Below are 20,403 nucleotides of genomic sequence, written 5' to 3'. Positions count from 1 at the left end.
CAGTGTTTCCCGCCATCTCGTTTCCTCGTTAGTTTTGTTACCTCGTGTTTTTGGTGAGTTAGTTTAGTCTTGTCCTTAGTGTTTATGTTCCTAGTTTAGTTAGTCCGTGTCCTGTTTGTAATTATTAGTTATCTTGTCTTGTTTTACCCCCTTGTGGGTTTTTGCTTTGTTTATTTATTAAAATCCTTGTTAACCCCGTCATCCCTGTTTTGGTTGCCTGCACTTGGGTTCTCTCTCCACATAGTTCTGACAATCTGTCTAAATCTGTGTTAGTGAACACTTCTCCTTTGCCGAGTTAATCCATCCACCTCTCAGGTGTGACATATCAAGATGCTGCATTAGGCTGTCCACAATAAAAGGCCACTCTAAAATGTGCAGTTTTACTGTTTTGGGGGTCCGAAAATCAGTCAGTATCTGGTCATTGTTTCGTGAAAGCCTCGCTCTGCCCATCACTACCATTTAGCCCCACAGCAGTGTTGCCAGCCCCGAGGCATAAGCAACCGCAATAGGTTAGATGCAGAAAGTCTATGTTTGTATACTTTACCCAGGATAGTGGGGGTCTCGAGTCCCTGGGACTATTATTTTGGGGGTTGCGGGCTGAAAACTGGGAACCCCAGCTCTAAGTGAATCATGCACATAACAATAACAACTCATTTAAACTCAAATACATCAAGAACAAGTGTTTGTATCTCAATAATGGTCAGAATCAAGCTTCATTCTGCAATGCATGCTGGAAGTCATGATTTATACTAGCATGCATGCATTACAGCGCTAAGCTTAGCGTAGATACAGGTAAGTTTAATTTGCTGATTCTTGATGTCTGTGTGTTTCTCAAAACAATCTCTTAAAAACTCATACATCAGAATTATTTGGGAAATCCTTCCACACATCTTACTGCTCAGCCTCAAACAATAAAACGATAACCAGATTAAAATACTAGATGAGAGTTATGAATCACTGTCACCAGTTAGCAAGCATGTTCAGATCAGGCTTACTTTAAGTTCTTAGCTGTAAAAATTACAGCAGGAGAAGTAAAACCAGCACAGAAAAGTTATGGGTATAAATTGTGTGCATATTTTTATACATAAACATGTTACACCCATGTGAGTGGTTAGCTGACAGATAGTTTAACATATTTTGTCTTTCCACTTAAAACAGTTCCTGAGAAACTGGAGGAAATACAAAAAGTGTTGCAACCGTCCCCAGTCTCCCCTATATTTAGCGCATAAACACATTAATGTTCTTGTGACTTTTACCTGCTGTAAATGATTCTGTCTGCAGTAACACCTCTGATGTCTGTCTCCCTACGAAGTAACGTGACAACATACACTGAACTTCAATGAAGCAAACGATAGCAAATGATAAAGTCAACATTTTATAACATTCTGCCAACTTTTCAGTATAGATTAGATTTATTTAACTCGTGCATCGGGTTAACCCACTGAATCAAAAGACCAACATTAAAAACTTGTTCAAGAAAGAAACTCATCTTTCCATGTTACCTGTGAAGGAGTAGGCTATCAGCTGTCAGCTATGTGTTTAAAAATCTCAAATATCATTTGTTTTAAACATAAACTGTAAAAAGACTCAAACAGTTCACCCGTTTAGTTTCATTTTCAAGGAATGTATCACTCGCCTGTGGTTATGCCATAGCACCTCCCACGTTTTCGTTTTGGTTTGCATGAGATGTTTTGGGGTTTGTGTAAACTTAGAGACCATGTGTGAATAGGCCTATCGGTGAATTCATTTTCAAGGTGCATTTGATATCATATTGAAGTCTGCTGCTGGCCAAAATAGTTACGTAAAAGAATTACACAATGTTCCCTCTCATTCCGTTCATGATGAAAACATTTAAAGGCTTGACATTGTACTACACAAAGTATAATGGACATTGGACAAAACACAAAAAGCAAGGCGACATCCGTTACACGTGCAATTGAATTTTTTGTGGTATCAAATGTTTTACTAAACACTTTTACTGGAAAATCCTTCGATCGATCAACCAACCACGAGGTCCAATAGAAAACCGACCATGCATGCGAGAGGGGTCTGTCTGCGGACCGCAAGACATGGGCGTAACAGGAAAGGGGTTTTAAGCAGAGGCGTAACTTGAAATTTTCCAGATCACGCTGAACCACGCGAGATATTTAAAACACAATATTGGCGACAAGATGGCCGCTCCTTCAAGTGTTTTCCCGAAAAGCAGTTTACTGTGTATGTAATTTTTATACAGTATCAAGTTATATAATTGGTATTTTTTTTATGAAGTTGGTAATCTGTTAATACTTAACCTTGCTATGTCCCGTAATGTGACGGGAGGGTGAAAATAACATAATTTAGCTAGCGTTAACTAGCCAGCCCGATTAACATTATTATTAAAATCTCACTTTTCAAAGTCGCACTCAAAAAAGACTAGTGCCGCATTTGCATCTACGGGAAACGGTGAATTTCTTTAAAAGTGGTGTCAAGTGTGTTCAAATGTTCTACACGTTCACTATTTACATAATGTACAGTGAAATCACCAGTTGGAATTTTGGCTGCATAATAATCAAAAAAAGAGAAGGTTGTACTACTTTGGGTCCATTTACCCTGAATAGAGTACTTACACCATCACTTTCTAAAAGAGTCGTGTGTTCTTTAAAGTTGTAAATTGAAGTGTTTGGAAAGTGTTTTTGACTAAATCGAAATTTTCTTCCAGCTTCATCCAACAATTTGTATCGGAAATATTTTACCCCACTTTTTGAAGGCACAGCCTATAAATGCCGGTTCTGCAGCAACGTGGGAGAATATGCTTCTGTTGTGGCACATATGCAAACCCACGAGAAGACCGCTGTTAAGCATGGAGGTAGTTTTCAGTTTATGTACATGTTGCATTTATAAATTGACCACTAGTAATGTTACGCAGTTTCTTCCAATGTTAATTCGTGTACATTTTTGTTGTTGAACAAAAAGTTTGTTCTAGAGTAATTGTAATTTTTGTGCATGTGCTAAGCTATCATGTAATATGCATCTTACTCCCTTGATGTAAAGGAAAGCGAACGATGGGAAGCCATGCATACTCGAGCCTTCTTCGACAGGACATGGCATTTTGCAGGCATGTAACTACATTTGATTTCTTTGTTTTTAGATATGAAGCACCTCTGAACTGTGATATTTTAATTTTATATTTTTATGCAATCCCTGAAATCGATCCCATGACCTTGGTGTTGATGGCACTATGTTCTAACCACTAAGCTCCAGGAAAAAAACGTAATACTTGCAGCTTGAGGAGGAGCAGCTTACCATTGATAAGGACCTACTTACAGCATGGGACTGGGTGAAGGGTCATAAAGAGCTGTTCCTTGGCGAAGTAACAAAGCCGGCCTTTTCGGGGATGAAGAGGCCAGATAAGGAAAATGCACTCAGGAAGGTCTCCATGGACAAGAATGCCTTTGTGTTCATGTTTTACTTCAAAGAAGACATGGAAACATTTTTATCATACTGTGTTGATGAACATGGCTTAAAAGTCAATGCCATGTTGAACGTGAGTGGAGTGAGTTCAATAAATCAATTTAAAGAATGAATAAATGTGTTCTGTGTTTTTTAAATGCATCCATTTGTAAAACGTGTGCTTAAATATGAAGAACTATTCATGGAACACGTTCAAGGGTCAAGATTTGTATTTGTCACATACACAGCTATATAGAGGATATACAACCAGTAGAGAAATGTAAATCAAATCAGCTTCAAGTATTTTATAAAATACTAAATTTAAACAAAATGTGAATAATCTCGTTTTGACATCTCGCGTGGTTCTACTGTTGATGCATGCAGACACCAAAAATACAAAGAGTTTAAAGTTTATATCCGTAGTACCACAGATATACCACGAGACGGCGTACGAGACTATCGAAACATCTCGCGATAGCTAGACTCTGCAAACGGTGATATATACGTCCGGCATGCAATTCTTGCTTATACTTCAGATGAAATAGCTCGCATTTCACGAAAGGGTTTGGACTACAAGTGTTGACATGGCGACGATGAGGATAAAATGAGGAAGTGAGCGCAAACACTGGGAGAACAGGTAAGATGAACGACGCACGTGCTTGACCACACTGACACACGATGCATTGATTTACAACGCTACGATGTTTATAAAACACACACCGTTACTCTGTTGTTTTAACTTATTAGTGAATACATATATACTAAAACCACATACATCTTCTGTCTCTCTCTGACCGTTATGGAAAGGCTTATTTATTTGTGTAAATCGGTTTATTTATGCAAAGCTAGTTCCGCATACCAGTGACGTTACCGTTACTATAGTATTCTGTTGATATAACTGGTTGTAAATATTATAGTGTCCTTAATATGTACCATACGTGTATGGAAGTTCACTGTAATATATACTATAAAAACGTACAGTGCTGCTTGTTTCTATTGTGTGAGACATGAGCTGGTCTATGCAAGTAATGGCCACAGTGACATACAGCACATATGGACGTTTGTCAGGTTGGTACCCTGCAGGCTTTTGTTCATTTTAGGGGCTGTTAAAAAAGTTATGACTCGCCGGACCGTGGGAACAGTGTCCTTGGAGGATTTTTGTCCGGCTGGGGGCTGGACATCTTCACATGCGTTTGCCGGCTTCCTAAGGGAGCTGAACTGCACTTTTATCCCAGAGAAATGGTTGACCTTGGTCCCTTGAGTACCATGTAAATGACCCTAGTTTTACCACACATCTCATCATTAGAAATACCACAATGACGTCATTGTATTTAAAGCAGGGGCCCTGTACATCTCTACTGGGTTCATGCTTCCCCGATGCATACACTGTGAAATATGCAGTACTATACTTAAGTGTGGGCTATTTTGACACGGAAGAACAAATCCCGGGAACAGAAAAACCCATCAAAAGGATTTGAGTCTCTCACACACACATGTGCTGTTGTGTGCTCTTCGTGCGGACTGTCATCGATTTGTTGCCGGCGTTTTCGGTCACTGTGGCTATTTAAAGATCCCGGCCCAGATATTATGGCAAACCGGCTGCAAAACACTGCGAGCTGGACATTTTGAGATGGATGTAATATAAAGCTTGCTTGTGTTTTCATGATTTGTATATCTTTTGAACAGCATTCACACCGTGGACAAGATGACCACAAAAGAGGACGCCCCTGCAGACCGGTACGACACTTTGGATTTCATTGTTATAACCACAGAATTCTCTTTCCCATCCCGGTTCACCTAAAAATGGAAACTCTTTTAGTGCTGGACGGTATGACCATAAATGAATAGAACTGTAACTTTAATATAAGTTGCTAGTCCAGAAAAATGCATGATGACGTGAAGGAATTGGGATGCACGACAGTTGCAGTCAAAATACAGAACCTTTTAATTGTAAATATGTCTCAAAGAACTTGTAACTACACGATGTAAACAATCCCCTTCCCCTATAATAAGTGCAAGGTTTAGACTACTTTAACAACTGAATAGCACGCAAAGGTAACTTGCATACATTATTTAAGCAAATAAATAGAACAAAAAAGCTTGAAAGCGCCATATCTATGTCTGAATACTTGAATGCAAAATAGTAAGAATTGTACCATTAAAACATGCAAGTGACGTCTGCCGTGTTTACATAGTCACAGTGGTTTCATGATTTTCTGAGATTCCTTTTAAATCATAAATCGACGGCTTAAATTAGATACGTGAGAGGAATTTGATCGCGATGCGATTTGCTTGTCCATGTCGTTGTGATGTACTTTGCCAGGAATGTGTTTGTTTTTATTGGCCGGCATCGACACACTTTGTTTACTGTTTATCGTCTCTCTTCCATCTAGTGGCTTCCTGGTGGGGATTATATTCTTCATCCTGGGGCTGGGAACACTGTTGCCATGGAATTTCTTCATGACCGCCTCTATGGTAATGGCATGTGGAACGATTACAGCACTAGTCAAACAGGATTGAATAGACTTGATCTGTGTGTGGCCATATTTTCTCTCAGATTTGCCCATACAATTTTCACAGTCTTATTTCAATCGATAAAATAATAGGGTTGTGGAATACATGATATTAATGTTTTAGTGGATGGATTGTTGGATTATAAAATCTTGAATTTGCTTTCCACAGTATTTCAATAACAGATTGAACACGTCTGAATGGAAGAACGGGACCCTAACAGACAAGAAGGAGTATTATTTTAATAACTGGATGACCCTGCTATCCCAGCTTCCTTTGCTTCTGTTCACTTTGCTGAACTCTGTCCTCTACCAGCGGTGAGAAGTGCTCTCCTTTTAATGACAACTTGCAAGTTGTCCTGTGATGTATTTCAGCGTTTACTGAAACCAGTAATTTTGTCTTTTTAGAATCTCAGAGAAGATAAGGATAGCAGGTAGTTTAATCTTCATCCTCATCTTCTTCATCTTTACTGCTGTCCTGGTGAAGGTTCCTATGGAGGAGGACAGGTTCTTCTCCATCACCATGGCAACCATATGGTTCATCAACTGTGAGTGGCCTTAATTGTTTGTCATCATTTATTTGCAGGGCTGACTTAAGTTTTCTAAAGACCAGTATCCAATGTCGCATCTGCTCCCTTTGTAATGTGCACACTACAAGAGCACTCTTAGAGAGTGTATCTCACTAAACTCGCTTAACCAACAGCCTGTCTGGATCCAACGATTTCAACATTAAAAACAACATTACAAAACCTGAAATGAATGAAAGCAAACAAACAAGTTTTTTGTTTGGAGCAAAAGAGGAACTGAACTGACTGAACTGATACTGTGTGTGTGTTGTTGTTGTCGTTATCAAGTATCTTTTTATCTTCCTCTTTGAAGCGTTCGGGGCCATGCTGCAGGGAAGTTCGTTTGGTCTGGTGGGTTTGATGCCACAGAAGTACAGCGCTGTGTTTATGAGCGGACAGGGGCTCGCAGGCACATTCGCTGCTCTCGCAATGATTTTCGCCATAGCAAGTAAGAAAAACACACACATGCACGACTAATAATTAATCCGCCAACTGCATTTTAGAACAGTTTAACATGTTTGTTCTGTAGGAATCTGCTTCACTGTTTGAATCTATGCTGCTGTTTAAATGAATCATTTCATGAATCAGCATTGTTGAATGAATGAATCTGCTGCGTTGCTGTACAAATGAATCTGCTGCGTTCCCGTACGAATTAATCTGCTGCGCTGCAGTACAAATTAATCTGCTGTGTTGCAGCACAAATGAATCTTCTGCGTTGCTGTACAAATGAATCTGCTGCGTTGCTGTACAAATGAGCCGTACGAATGAATCTGCTGCGCTGCAGTACAAATTAATCTGCTGCGTTGCAGTACAAATGAATCTGCTGCGTTGCTGTACAAATGAATCTGCTGCGTTGCAGTACAAATGAATCTGCTGCGCTGCAGTACAAATGAATCTGCTGCGTTGCAGTACAAATGAATCTGCTGCGTTGCTGTACAAATGAATCTGCTACGTTGCCATACAAATGAATCTGCTGCGTTGCCGTACGAATGAATCTGCTGCGTTGCCGTACGAATGAATCTTCTGCGTTGCCGTACGAATGAATCTGATGCGTTGCCGTACGAATGAATCTGCTGCGTTACGGTAGAATGAATGAAACAGTGTTTCTTTATGAATTTGCATTACTGTATGACTAAATCTGTGTTGCTGTATGAATGAATCTGAGTTACTTCCTGAATGAGTAATTGAATTAATCTGCATTACTGAATGAGTTTGTGTCAATTATGAATCTGCTTCATTTTATGAATGGGTAATTGCATGAATCTGCATTAATGTAGGAATTTGCGTTAAATATAAATCTGTGCAATTGAATAAATCAATATTTCATCTATTAGCGTAATAGCGTTACTGTATAATTTAGCATGCGATATGAATCTGCATTACTATATAATTCTATTTATGTTAACAGGTGAAGCTGACAGTGAAACTGCAGCTCTTGGCTATTTCATCACTCCGTGTGTTGGGACTCTCATCACCCTCATCAGTTACATGCTGTTACCCAAACTGGTAAGTGTATATTTGCTCATTTAACTAAACCGAGGTCAGGAATGGTGTGCAGGGAAATTTCACATCCTGGAAGGGTTGGTTTGCATTTTGTCATTTGTGTTATCTCTGTAATTATGGATGTCAGTTTTACCCATTAAAGAAGAACAATGTGTTTCTCTGTGTAAGCCACGCTTCAGCTGTTCAACAACACTGAATGGAGCTCTTTCATGAAACGCAAGCAGAACCAAAGTCTGTGTAAATGCTTATTTTTATGACGCCCCTTCAGAGAAAAACACTGCTGTGAACTGAATACAACAATTGACCGCAGAACTTCAAGGACACTTAATCATTAAGTGGTTTAAAGTCAATGTAGCTTGATATTGACATTACATTCATTCTGGCTTGACAGCTGAGTCTGGCGTTTTCATCCACAACTAACATCTCATGGGGCCTAATGGCAAAGCCATTAATACATGAATGAAGTTTATCTGAACAGCTCAACAAATATGTGAAGACAACAAAGACTAGAGTATGATTTATGCATGTAGCGGTAAGAGCTTTACTTATGAAAAATACGTTGGTTATAACTTTATTGTATAACGCATTTGATAGTGTGTATAACAGTAAAATGTGGTTGTGATCTGCATCGTTCCTTTAGTCAGCTGAAACTAAGATGATTCTTGAGCGTTTGTCTGTGTGCAGGAGTTTGCTCAGTTTTACTTGGACGGGTGTTCACGCGAAAGTTATCAGCCTGAGAAGTCCAGACAGTTGCTCTCTACAGGTAACACTTCATTACTTTTATTGATTTTGTCACATTTCGCTTGTACCTTAATTTCTACATACATTCATCTGAAAAGGTTAGGACACCCTATTGAATTGTGTGGTTTTCAGTATGAGGACATCTGGTCCTTGGTAGATGTAGATGTAGGTGACATTTTTTTCTTGAGTAAATTAAGAATTGTAGGTCAATCCGCAGCCCTCTGTGCTTGTTATAATGGATGTAAATGGGGTCCACGGGGTCAAGAGTTCTAAAGTAAATAATTATTACACTTTGTAATATATCATGTGTTGCTGTTCCTCCGAGGGTGTGTTTTCATCATTTTAAGGCCTCCTATGGACCAGATGATTTTTTGTCCTGATAGATATACTGATCGGCCAACCCCCTGCTTGTATGTATGCTGCCACGTGATTGGCGAATTAGATAATCATAATTAATTAAGAATAATCAAATATTTTCATAATGTCGCAGGTAAGCCCCGCATAGGATTTTATTGATATACATTTGTTTCAGAATTGTTATAAAATGTATTAATATGAAAATGATGACTTAATAAACATCGGTAGTGTTCATTTGACTGCTTTAAAAACACGATGATCGTAGGAAAAACGTTATATACAATTGTAGGCTCAGGTAAGGCCCTGACACATTGTTCCTGTAGCTTAAATTATTCAGGATTATACGTTAGGATCATTCTGTTCCTCCAGAAGTGGTGGAGGGTTCTGGGAAGGCGGGCGAACCTCGTAACGGCTCCGTGTCTAACGGAGACGTCAGCTGTGCGAGTGAGGAGGAGAGCGGCAAACAGGCTTTCCTCGAGCTGCAGGAGGAGAACACATCCGCACAGAAGAGCTCCATCCTCCAAGTCTTTCAAAAGGTATTTCACTTTTCACCATAAAGTGTTGACGGAGACCGACTGTGACTAAATGTTATCTTTCTTTGTAGATCTGGGTTATGGCGTTCTGTGTGACATTTGTATTCACAGTAACACTTTCAGTTTTCCCAGCGGTCACGGTGGACGTAAAGACCGTTTATGGAGGAAAATGGGGTATGAGGCACGTGCACACACAGCTGCTCTAAAATGCACCATAGGATTTCAGGAGGGTTGAGTGTAGTTATTCAATTAAATGTAACATTCTTGTTGAGGACTGTCCCGTTCCTGTCCAATATGGTTCTAACATTCTTTTGACAGCTTGCCTTTTTGTCGCTAGAAACGCTGGACACAAATTCTGAATACTGAATACTAATGCTAATCTCATTTCTGCTCTTTGCTCTCTTTTAGAAAAATACTTTATCCCCGTTTGTTGTTTTCTCATCTTTAACACGATGGATTGGATTGGCAGAACAGTCACAACATGGGTTCAGTGGGTGAGTGTTTTAGTCTGGTTTGATTTCCACTCTTATCCAAAATGTCTTTAAACCTTAAACCTGTTTGCTTTCTCTATCTGTCTTCCACTGTCATGCTCAATTGTTGGTGGCCTTGCGTCAAATGCGTCGATCACTTCTTTTTTGTATACGGTTATATGTGTTGTGTTTGTATTTATTTGCGATCATAAATGTAATGAAACATAATTGATCCGAGATTAAATAACAGATCTTCATCTGCACCTGCTTTGAATGTTATTCTGGTTGACAAGTAACTCCTGCTCTTCATATGTGCTGATTTCAGAGCAGACTTGTCTGATGCTTCTCTCATGTCTGATGTTTTCTACAGCCTGGTAAAGACAGCCGCTGGTTCCCGGCTCTGGTTGTTTCTCGGTTAATCTTCGTTCCTCTGCTGATGATGTGTAACGTTCAGGAGAGAAGCTTTCTGCCTGTGCTCTTCTCAAATGACGTGATGTTTGCTGTTTTAATGCTGCTGTTCTCCGTGACCAGCGGATACTGCGTGTGTCTGTCCATGACCTACGCACCACAGTGAGTACACAAATGTTTTGGTGAACTATTCTAACCCCGCTCGAGACATCTCGTTCTTTCTTTCACAACTTCATCACAAAGACACACTGAACCGTACACACTAAGATTCATACAGGGATGCAAATCTTTTCTCTTTCTCTTTAAGACTGGTGGATCCTAAAGACGGCGAGACGGCCGGCGCCTTAATGACGTTCTTTCTTGCGTTGGGTTTGTCGTTAGGAGCAGCGTTCTCCTTTCTTCTGCGTTTCCTGGTGTGACGGCAAACACACAATCACACTTGCAACTAAATATTCAAGCCATTCTTAGCCATGTCTGCAGTGATGCCCGTGCGGGTTTGTTCTCATGTCGTTCAGTATGTTTATTTGGCAGCTTTAAACAATAGGCACAACATCGGTGTGTCCTGTTGAAGGGACCCAAAAAAAGACCAACACAAAAGCTACCGACATTTCAAAGTCATTTTATTGAAAGGGACCACTCACAGAGGCATTGATCTCATTATGAACTATATTTTTTTAAATAATATTCTTATGTAGAACACCGTTATTGAAACTAAACATACGAGGTCGAGCACAGCTGTAGGTTTGAAGCTTTGCTTGTATTTAGGACAATGGTGTGATTTATGTCATATAGGGAGTAGAAAGTCTGGAGCTTACTGCTGTACAATTGTAACTTTACTTTGGTTTTATAATATAAGGAAATGTTTTCTAGGATGATGGCATTTAGTACCTTAGATTTAAACGTTAGTGGAATTTATAATATTTATGATATAATTTATCTTTGCAAACATGTATAAGTGTAAGAAGGAGAAATAGATTTTTATAAGCATCTATGGCCAGGTGGCGTTAATGGTTGCTTTAAAAGATGTTGGGTGCCGCAGTTACACTAGACTTTTCATTCAATTGACATCCATTCATACACACGCAAAATATAGTAGACTGGAAATGCAAGGTCCTGCAAAAGATTTGGCATTTCATTGTCTTCCAAAGGTCAAATTTGGTAAATTTGCGTGATGAGGATTGACCATTAGAAGCGTGTTACGCCACAGCGTGACCTTTTCAGTTGGATCAAATGCTCATAATAATAATAATAATATCACAAAATATTGTTTAAAATGACAACAACAACAGTGCAAATACATCAGTATCCATGATTTGTAAGACCAACGGTTTATCAACGTTAACCGTTTCACTGCAAGTATATGCAGGGCTCTGCATAGAAATTAAACATATTGAAAGTCTAGCATGACTGGGGCGTCGTTTGGGGAAAATCAGCTGACAGTATTCCATGTTCCAACTGTTTGAACTTTCAAAACCGCTATAAATAATTATATTATATAAATCACACCAGAAAGGCTTTTGAAGGTCGAGGAACATACACCTTATGCAGGTATATGAACGCAGATGCGAGTAAAGGTCTTTGCACATACAGTCTGGAATTTTCGTACGCGTTTTGTTGTATTTGCCGCTCGTTTGTACGGTGTCTCTGAATTAAAAACAAAAGCCTCTTAAAAGGCTTGCTACGGATGCGAAAAAGGTAGAAAATCAAACCAGTACGAATTTGTTGTGACGGATGTAAATATCGGAGGCAGTGTGTAAATGAGATTGACACAACGTGAAGTCGTATTTATTTTTTAACGTGCGGAAATTTTGGACTAAATGTGCAAACGTGGGACTCACTGCTTATTAGCATGCGGTTATGAAAACTGTCACTATGTTTTGACATGGAAACATGAAATTGCCTAAAGATGCGTCTACGTCTCGTATTGATTTTACAACATAATGGCTCTGAAGTACTGTAACTTTTTTTTATATATGGTGTGTAAAAAGGGAACGTTTCATTCTGCTCTGTAGTGTAAAAGACAACATTACAATTGATCTGTATGTGTTTTGAATAATTGAGATAAACGGGTTTATAGGATATTTTAGGGGAAAAACATTCAACTATTCCAGCGGAAAAGTTGTGGATTAATTTATAGTGTAGCTTGGGATTGTTGAGACACAGACATTCTACTAAACTCTATGGACAATTCACACTTAAGTAAATCATTAATTTGTAGGAAATATTTACAGTCATGGTTAAAAGTGGCATTATAAAGGCAATACTGTAGTTTAAATGTAGTTGCTTAGTTTAATTTATAGGGGGGGGGGCTGGATGAAATAACCTTGTTACACAGCTGATTTTATCGGTCAACGGATTGAAGTGAATGTGATTGTATTTGATTCCAAATCTTTTAAAGGGAAGAGATCTTGAGTGATAGGGAACATTCCATCATAGTTTTGATTGTTACATCATTTTTTTTTTGTTCAACTTTACTATTTTAAAGCCATTGTGCCATTTCGTCAAAGATGTCAATCTTTTCAAATAAAAGAATAAATCTCGATCTTCGATTTTTGTTTAGTTTTTTTTCCAGAGTTTAGGCCCATTCAAAATAAAAACTATAACGCTGCATTTGTAGAAATCATTGAATATTGAAGACATAGCGCAGTTATAATGATGCAGAAGAACAATGTTATTGGGGTTAAACAAAATTTAACCGATGAACAATAAAACATTGACGGCCAGTTCAAATCCATTTGCAATCCGTGCATTAAAATGTCAAAAAAATATACAAATCTTAAAATAAACAATGTAATTGTGGGCTTGTACAGTAAAATGTTTCAGTCAATAAAAGCTTTTAGATGACATTTTGAAAGTCACTTTTATTTGTAGTGAATACTGTATCAGAAAATAAATGTGCGGTAACATGTATTTGACATAAAACAGCATGAAGACTAAGTATTAATATATTTCACTAAGGCAAACTCCATAAAATGTACTGAAGTGTTTAAGGATCATAAGATAATTTAACAATTTTAACCTTCATTTCCATTTTCAGTCATAAAAGTGGCTATTTTAAGAATACAGAAGAATTCGTGAATTGAATAATTCACCCTAAAAAATTAAATTCAGTCCATGTCATTCTAAACCCGTATGACTGTCTTCCCCAAACACAAGGAAGTTAAGCCCAAAAATTATGAAAAAAGCACTCGTTTGACTTGTACAAAGTCTTTCGACCACCCAAATGTTTTACAAAAATAGTTCTAGTTGCTTCTAACAAATCTCTATGAAGTGTTGAGATCTCGTGACTGTTTGGTGCAGTTTGTACGCTTACTGCAAGTCTTCATAACATGTGAGACACATTCACATGTTCCAGTGTTAAAACCGTGTCATCAGGAGCATTAGAATGTGTGTTTATGACAGAATGGTGAGCGTGACGGTTCCTTTGGTTTTCTTCAGAATGCCGACCGCCTCCTCGTGTGTGACGCCCTCTAAACTCTGAGCGTTAACAGCGACGATCTGATCTCCGCGCTTGAGCCGCCCGTCCTCTGACGCTGCCCCCTACGCACACACACATCATGTGTTTATGTAGAATCACAGATCTGAATACGTGAGAATTTAAAGCGATGCTACCTTGCTGAAAACCGTTTTCACGTAGATTGGCAAGTCACCGTGCGGGCTGCCGAAACCACCGACAATACTGAAGCCCAAGCCATCGGGTCCTCTCTCCAAACTGATGTTCTTACACTGCGGAGGGCTGAAGGAAACACACAAACAGACATTAAATAATGATCCACCTTTATTACATTACTACTGTCATTTTGTGCGCACAGACCCGAGGTCATCGTGGAAAATGCTGCTGGCTGTAAGTCCTGCCGTCTGCTCCGGTGAAGGACCCGTCACCGTCGTGTCACCAGAAACCACCTACAGACACAAAACCTTGTTCGTGAGTGAGCAGAGAACAGTCACACGTGTGTAGCGGTGACGCATGTATGTGTACCTGTAGCTGTATGAGACCCGTTGTGTTCTTCAGGAGTGAAACGGCTTGAGTGTGAGTCATTCCCTCTGTACTGTTTCCACAGATACCCACCATTCTGTCTCCAACCTAACACACACACACCAGCCTTAGACCTACTGCTGGGACCACATGTATTTAACTAAAGCATAAACGTTACCAAAGTGACCTGAAGTTTCTGTGTCTGTGCTGCCAGGCCGCTGGGGTTCATCAGGGCGAGGAAGATGGGCACGTTCCCTAGAGGACTGCCCACTCCTCCAGCTATACTGATGCCCAGAGAATCAGACGGGCCCTGATACAAACACACAAACAAACGTCACACAACAGCCCTAAGACCTGTTTATACTGAGGAATGATACTATAAACAACACAAATAAATGTTTGTTGCGCAAAGGAAACTAGTTCTGTATTAAATAGCGATCGCAATTTATTTCCAAATATATACGTATATAAAACCATATTTTTAGTTTAAAAAACAAGACTTATCTGTGATATCTGCTCTTTAGCACTGTTGTGCAGTATTTATTTCAACACATTTTCCGTATTTTTTAGATTCTTTTTACTGTCTCATATCATTTTTCTATTTCTATATAATTTCTGATATGTAATTTCCCGTTTTTTTAAAACCTGCTTTCGTGTTAAGATTTTCTGTAATGGCGCTTTGCAACAATTCACCTTTCCAAAGCATGAAACTGGTTTTAAAAATAGTGTTTAAACTAGGGCTGTCAAACTGTTAATCGTGAGGATCGCTACCAGAATAAACACGTTTTTGTTTACATAATATATGTCTGTGTACTGTCAATATTCATTTTGTATTTATGAAAACATACATTTAAGAAAAATATTTTAAATAAATTTACACTGTATGTTTTTATAAATACAAAATTAATATTGACAGTAAACAGACTTTAATTATGGATGCGATTAATCACGATTAATCGTTTGACAGCCCTAGTTTAAAGACATTTTTTTTTCAAATGTAATTGTTAACATCCTTAAAACAAGATAAATTTACTAGATGCCTAAATATGACAAGCATTTGCGTCTGGATTTCAGAGATATGAAACAAATTGGTTTTCTGCAATCAAAATCACGTCTTTGCTATTTATTTATGGATTTTTTTCTTAGTCTATTATTCTTGTTTTAGGCAAAAAGAAAATGATTGGTTAGATTTCCCCGAAAGGGGAATATTTTGCACTTTAAAGTTAATGTATCTAGTTAGAAAATTGTATTAGACTATTGGTCTAGTTTTACGAAACATTTCAAGACATCATCCATATTGCAAATTGGATTCACCTTTGTAAACTCAACCGTCCTGACTTCTTGGTCCATCGCTGCCAGAAAAGAAGATGAAAAATGAACATCAGGATGACATTTTGAAGCATTTGTGAAACTATCAGACCAAACATCATTGTGTTCTTACGTTCGTGGGTTTCCTGTGTGTCTCCCTGTAAAGCTGCACAGCTGGAATATGAAGTAACTTCACAGTTGCCCGTCTCGCTGACCTGCACTCATAAACACAGATACTTTACACACACATGTGATCGGAAACAGGAGATGGCATCGGAACAGACTCTGACCTGACTGCTGTGAGAAAGACGCCGCTCGGAGTGGATCGGTCCCGCCTTAAAACGACCCACCTCCATTCTTATTGGTCCAGAACAACTCTGATAGCACAACACGATTTAAAATATGTTTTTAAATGTATAAGATAATATACATTTGTATGAAATGTTTGTAACCTTCACCTTGAGGAGCGCAGCTACATACTCCTGCGTGGCACAGCGGACATCTTCTCTGTCAACAGAAAGGATCTGATCCCCCTGCATGAGACGTCCGTCACTCTCCACGACTCCGCCCTTCACGATGTCCGATACAAAGACTCCTGTGTCATTCCTGAGAGCAAAGCAACTGTCAGTTAATGTTGCAATAATCCTTCATACAGTAGCGTAGGATGTGTACCGTCTGCCGACGATGCTGAGGCCGAGACTGTGGCCGGGTTTCTTCTGAAACTCGACAGTCAGCGTATCCCACAGTTCCTCCTCTTTATACTGGCCTTCATCTCTGAAGATGGTCAGCTGAACAAACTGTGGGGTCTGTCGCAGAACGTTGATGGCCTCGTCGTGGGTCGCCACACGCAAGTCTATACCGTTAACCTGCCCGGCATGAGAGAGATGGTGAAGAGAACAGTGCAAAACAAAAAGAAAAACGTGTTTGGGATCAAATCTAAGTCACCTCCAGGATCTGATCTCCTGCCCAGAGTCGACCGTCTTTAGACGCAGCGCCCTGCTCATACACCTCATGGATTATTATCACCCCCTGAACACGAAGGGCAACACACAGATTCAATGTATGTGTGTTGTTATTGTTTTCTACATCTAATAAACATTTCTCTTTCAAATTCTAATAAATAAAATACTGTATGATGATAAACCACGAAAATTTGAAATGTTGCCTTTGAAATAAGTTTCAGTTGAGGCAGTAAAATTGAAACTACACGAAAGTGGAAATAAGTCAACTAAAATGTAAAATTAAACAAAGTATAATAAACCTATATAGCAATTACAAAACAAAATTGATAAAAATTATAATCTAACAACACCTAACAATAAATAAATAATAAAAGGAAAAATACATTGGAAAATAAAGGAAAAAGTAAAAGCAAATAAAAAACGGAAATGCAGATTATTTCAGTTGAAGCAAATAAATTTACGGGCATTATAGTTTTTTTTTAAATAAATAGAATAAAAATAAGGTAATAAGGAAATGCTTGAATTATACATATATAGCAACTAAATATTCATCACAAAAGCACATAAAAATATGAATAAAAAAGTACGTTTCTGTAAAATGATTAGGTGGCACAAAAAAAACCTAAATATATATATTGCCATAAAAAGTACATATTATTCACAAAATGACAAAAGCAAATGAAGAAATTGCAAAAACATTAACACAACCTAAAAAGAAAACAATAATAAAAAGAAAAATAAAGAAGCAAATGTTGCAATAAGTTACAGTTGAAGCAATACAATTATTTACAAATAAATACAAACTAAAATTAAATTAAACAAAAATAAATACAAGGTAAAAAGAAAATAATCAATTAATAAAAGAAATAAAAAATAACAGCAATTTAAAAATAATAATAAAATTATATTTATTTATATATTTGTAGTTGTTTATATTGTAAAGTTATAACCATAATACGCTTTAATATCATCAATATGACTATTCTGTAAAGGGCGGGGGTAAACCGTCAACAAAGAGTCTAACACATTCGATTGAATCATTTATTTACCAGTAAAGTGTCACAGCCGCCCACAATGCTGAGCCCCAGTCCTGTCCTGCCCTTACAGATCTCTATAGTGGTCTCACAGCCGGGGATTATGGGACACGTCACCGGATCAGAAGCCAAGGTCGCCGGTGTGGAACATCTGCTGGAACCTGCGACCGTGATCACCATGACATCAGGGATTAAATTCTTCATAAAAAAAACTAATTTTCAGTTTGTGACAGTAACTCCCAGACCCTCCATTACTTACTCCTGATTGGCTCCGTCTCAGATGATAAGGATGCAAGAGTCGGGCTGGGGGTGATTCTTGGACTTGGTTCTGAGGACATCTGATTGGATGATGAGGGCTAGAGGTGGAGCCGATACAGATATTATAAAAGTGACATTTTTAAATCTGACCAATACTCATTCTGAACAATTGACGGATCATTGACTGTGATTCGTACCCTCCCTGGGGGTCCATTATCTTCCACGATCCATCCATTTCGGCTCTCATTCTCCCCGGGGACTGCACCCACCTCTCCATCCTCCTGTCCGCCGTAAAGGAAAGATACATTTGTTAGACCAATTTAACCAGTGTGTGGGATAAAAAAAACAGTTTATGATACTTAATATGCAAAGTTAGCCAATCGTAAATCTTAAATGATAAATTGAGCGGCATTCCATTTTAGAGACTAGTGAGAAATGGTCATATTCAATGGTGTTTTCTTGTTCAAAACCCTTTACGAACAAGTCTATATTAAAGTAAGTAATAAAAGCACGACCCCACGTGCGTGTGTTTACCTCACTGTTTATATCCAGCGAGTCTCCAAACTCTTTCATCGGTCCCACAGCCATCTGACTCAAAGCATCTCTGTTCCTGAAACACAAACACACGATCTTTCAACCTTTCTGATTCCAACGATATTCAACTGAAATTTCAACTCAATAAAACATTTTAGAGCGTGACATTAACTGGACGAATATTTATTTCTTATAAAAATGGCAAAATAACAAATGTTTTAAAAGCTCATTTGGTCTCGTTTTAAAATATGAATCATCCTGAGCCCCCCTTGTTGAGAACGTCTGCTTCAATGACATGCCTTCATATCAACACCTTCATTCTGAAACTGTGACTTATGACATACCGGATGAAGACGATCTTGACCTTTGAGGGGGTTCTTTTGATGATGTCAGAGGCGTTTTGATGACTGCGGCCGTATAGCACCTGACCGTTTATCTGTGATGATGAGACATGTCAAATAATAAGGGCCCATTTAAAACACTACATACATAGTTGATGAAGATTTATATATTTAGATAGGTTCCCTGATATAATGTCAATGCTGAGAAAGTTAACGTAACTATATTCAATTACAAAGTGTGTCAAATCACTGATATTTTAGCACTCTCACCTCCAGCAGTTCGTCTCCCACCACAATGCTTTCATCACGACCGGCGGCGCCGCTGGGATCGATGCCCACCACAAACACACTCATACGTGAGCGGTCCCGGTTCCCCGCCAAACTCAAACCCAAACCCGTTCTGCCCTTTTCCAGCTCTATCATGTGTAGTTGACCCGGCAGACGACCATACCGCTCCGTTATCATCTCTTCTCAGACACAAACGTACAAAAAAACACACATTAGAGAAACTTTAACTCAATCTGCGACTTTTGTGGGTGTTTGCCGCCACCTGCTGGTTGAGCTTATAGACAACACAAGTAAATAATACCCCGTCCTCTCTCTTTCTGCTGTCCTATCACTAACAAAAAGTGAAAAAGCCCTAAACTCGCATTCAGATTGACACTGATGTGACTAAATGATGACAAACCGTGCACAATCGCTTTACAACTAGTACTGGATAAATGCAGTGTTATTCTCACGCCCTCTGGTGGCAACTGTGTGTTATAGAATATATGCAAGACTCACTCCAGCTGTAGCCGTGCTCATCCTCCTCATCAGAAACGTCAGGATGAAGAGCGGTCCGGTCAAGAGTCTCGGTCAGAGCATCTGTGTCTGTCTCCCCGACGTGTGGAACGACAGGCAACGAGAGGACAGGTGTCGCCGGAGACGTTTTTCCCACCTCGCGATTCAGCTGTTATCATAACAAATGTTAATATTGTTCTTGAAACTAAAACACGTTCGATATTAAAATGATAAACGATGATGTCTTATCAGCACTCCACCAGTCTGCAGTACAGCTTTAAGTGTCAAACCATGCTGTTGTTTAAGAAAATAACTGTACAAAGTTATTACAGTTTATTTCAACTTAAAATATAAAAACATTTCTGTTCATTGTAATGTAGGCCTATAGTAATCATATCATTTAGCAATAAACTTGGTTTGAGGTACTGTGTATAAAATGATAAGTCAATGAAAACGGACGGAAATAAAAAACAACAAATCTTGTCTAGTAACATAAATGAGAAATGAATAAATAATTCAACGAGAAGAGCACAAAACAAAAATGGCTACAATTGAACATGAAAATGTTAAAGATGGAAATAAAAACGCTTTCAAAATGTTCATAAAACGACAATAAAACTGAAAAAAAATACTGTTGTACTTCAGCTTTTACATTTCTGGTGACTTTTCGTCTTTTCCTCACACAAAGCT

The 20,403-nt window shown here is 38.6% G+C and overlaps 2 protein-coding genes across 6 annotated transcripts in view; one reads left to right on the top strand and one right to left on the bottom strand.

Annotated features, from left to right (window-relative positions):
* Window positions 1-3,864: 3,864 nt before the first annotated feature.
* On the top strand, window positions 3,865-13,362 carry LOC306893765 (equilibrative nucleoside transporter 2). Of its 2 annotated transcripts, none has more exons than XM_079455793.1 (13): window positions 3,865-4,066; window positions 5,116-5,166; window positions 5,823-5,904; window positions 6,112-6,257; window positions 6,348-6,487; window positions 6,819-6,953; window positions 7,914-8,011; window positions 8,693-8,771; window positions 9,479-9,642; window positions 9,711-9,813; window positions 10,048-10,133; window positions 10,480-10,679; window positions 10,825-13,055. In XM_079455793.1, the coding sequence occupies exons 2-13, from the start codon at window positions 5,135-5,137 to the stop codon at window positions 10,934-10,936; spliced, it is 1,377 nt and encodes a 458-aa protein (XP_079311919.1). In that variant the 5' UTR covers window positions 3,865-4,066; window positions 5,116-5,134; the 3' UTR covers window positions 10,937-13,055. The 2 variants fall into 2 exon arrangements, with proteins under 2 accessions (XP_079311919.1, XP_079311918.1); XM_079455792.1 differs by having other exon boundaries at window positions 3,882-4,066; window positions 9,476-9,642; window positions 10,825-13,362.
* Window positions 13,347-20,403, bottom strand: part of mpdz (multiple PDZ domain crumbs cell polarity complex component) — a 35,955-nt gene continuing 28,898 nt past the window's right edge. For 2 of the 4 annotated variants that reach the window (XM_079455759.1, XM_079455761.1), the window contains 18 exons: window positions 19,717-19,870; window positions 19,201-19,397; window positions 18,934-19,025; window positions 18,590-18,665; window positions 18,253-18,336; window positions 18,057-18,153; window positions 17,813-17,958; window positions 16,747-16,830; window positions 16,474-16,667; window positions 16,260-16,407; window positions 16,092-16,178; window positions 15,935-16,016; window positions 15,808-15,845; window positions 14,681-14,803; window positions 14,497-14,601; window positions 14,332-14,420; window positions 14,130-14,253; window positions 13,347-14,057 (listed from right to left, as the gene is read on the bottom strand). In XM_079455759.1, the coding sequence (XP_079311885.1) occupies window positions 13,911-14,057; window positions 14,130-14,253; window positions 14,332-14,420; window positions 14,497-14,601; window positions 14,681-14,803; window positions 15,808-15,845; window positions 15,935-16,016; window positions 16,092-16,178; window positions 16,260-16,407; window positions 16,474-16,667; window positions 16,747-16,830; window positions 17,813-17,958; window positions 18,057-18,153; window positions 18,253-18,336; window positions 18,590-18,665; window positions 18,934-19,025; window positions 19,201-19,397; window positions 19,717-19,870 (2,067 nt within the window). In that variant the 3' untranslated portion in view covers window positions 13,347-13,910. Of the gene's footprint in view, window positions 14,058-14,129; window positions 14,254-14,331; window positions 14,421-14,496; window positions 14,602-14,680; window positions 14,804-15,807; window positions 15,846-15,934; window positions 16,017-16,091; window positions 16,179-16,259; window positions 16,408-16,473; window positions 16,668-16,746; window positions 16,831-17,812; window positions 17,959-18,056; window positions 18,154-18,252; window positions 18,337-18,589; window positions 18,666-18,933; window positions 19,026-19,200; window positions 19,398-19,716; window positions 19,883-20,403 lie in introns of all 4 variants that reach the window. The other 2 variants (XM_079455758.1, XM_079455760.1) reach the window with 1 other exon arrangement.

The sequence above is a fragment of the Barbatula barbatula genome, assembly GCF_947034865.1.
Source record: "Barbatula barbatula genome assembly, chromosome: 1".
In the NCBI taxonomy this organism is placed as follows: Eukaryota; Metazoa; Chordata; class Actinopteri; order Cypriniformes; family Nemacheilidae; genus Barbatula; species Barbatula barbatula.
This window is presented reverse-complemented; position numbering and strand designations above follow the sequence as displayed.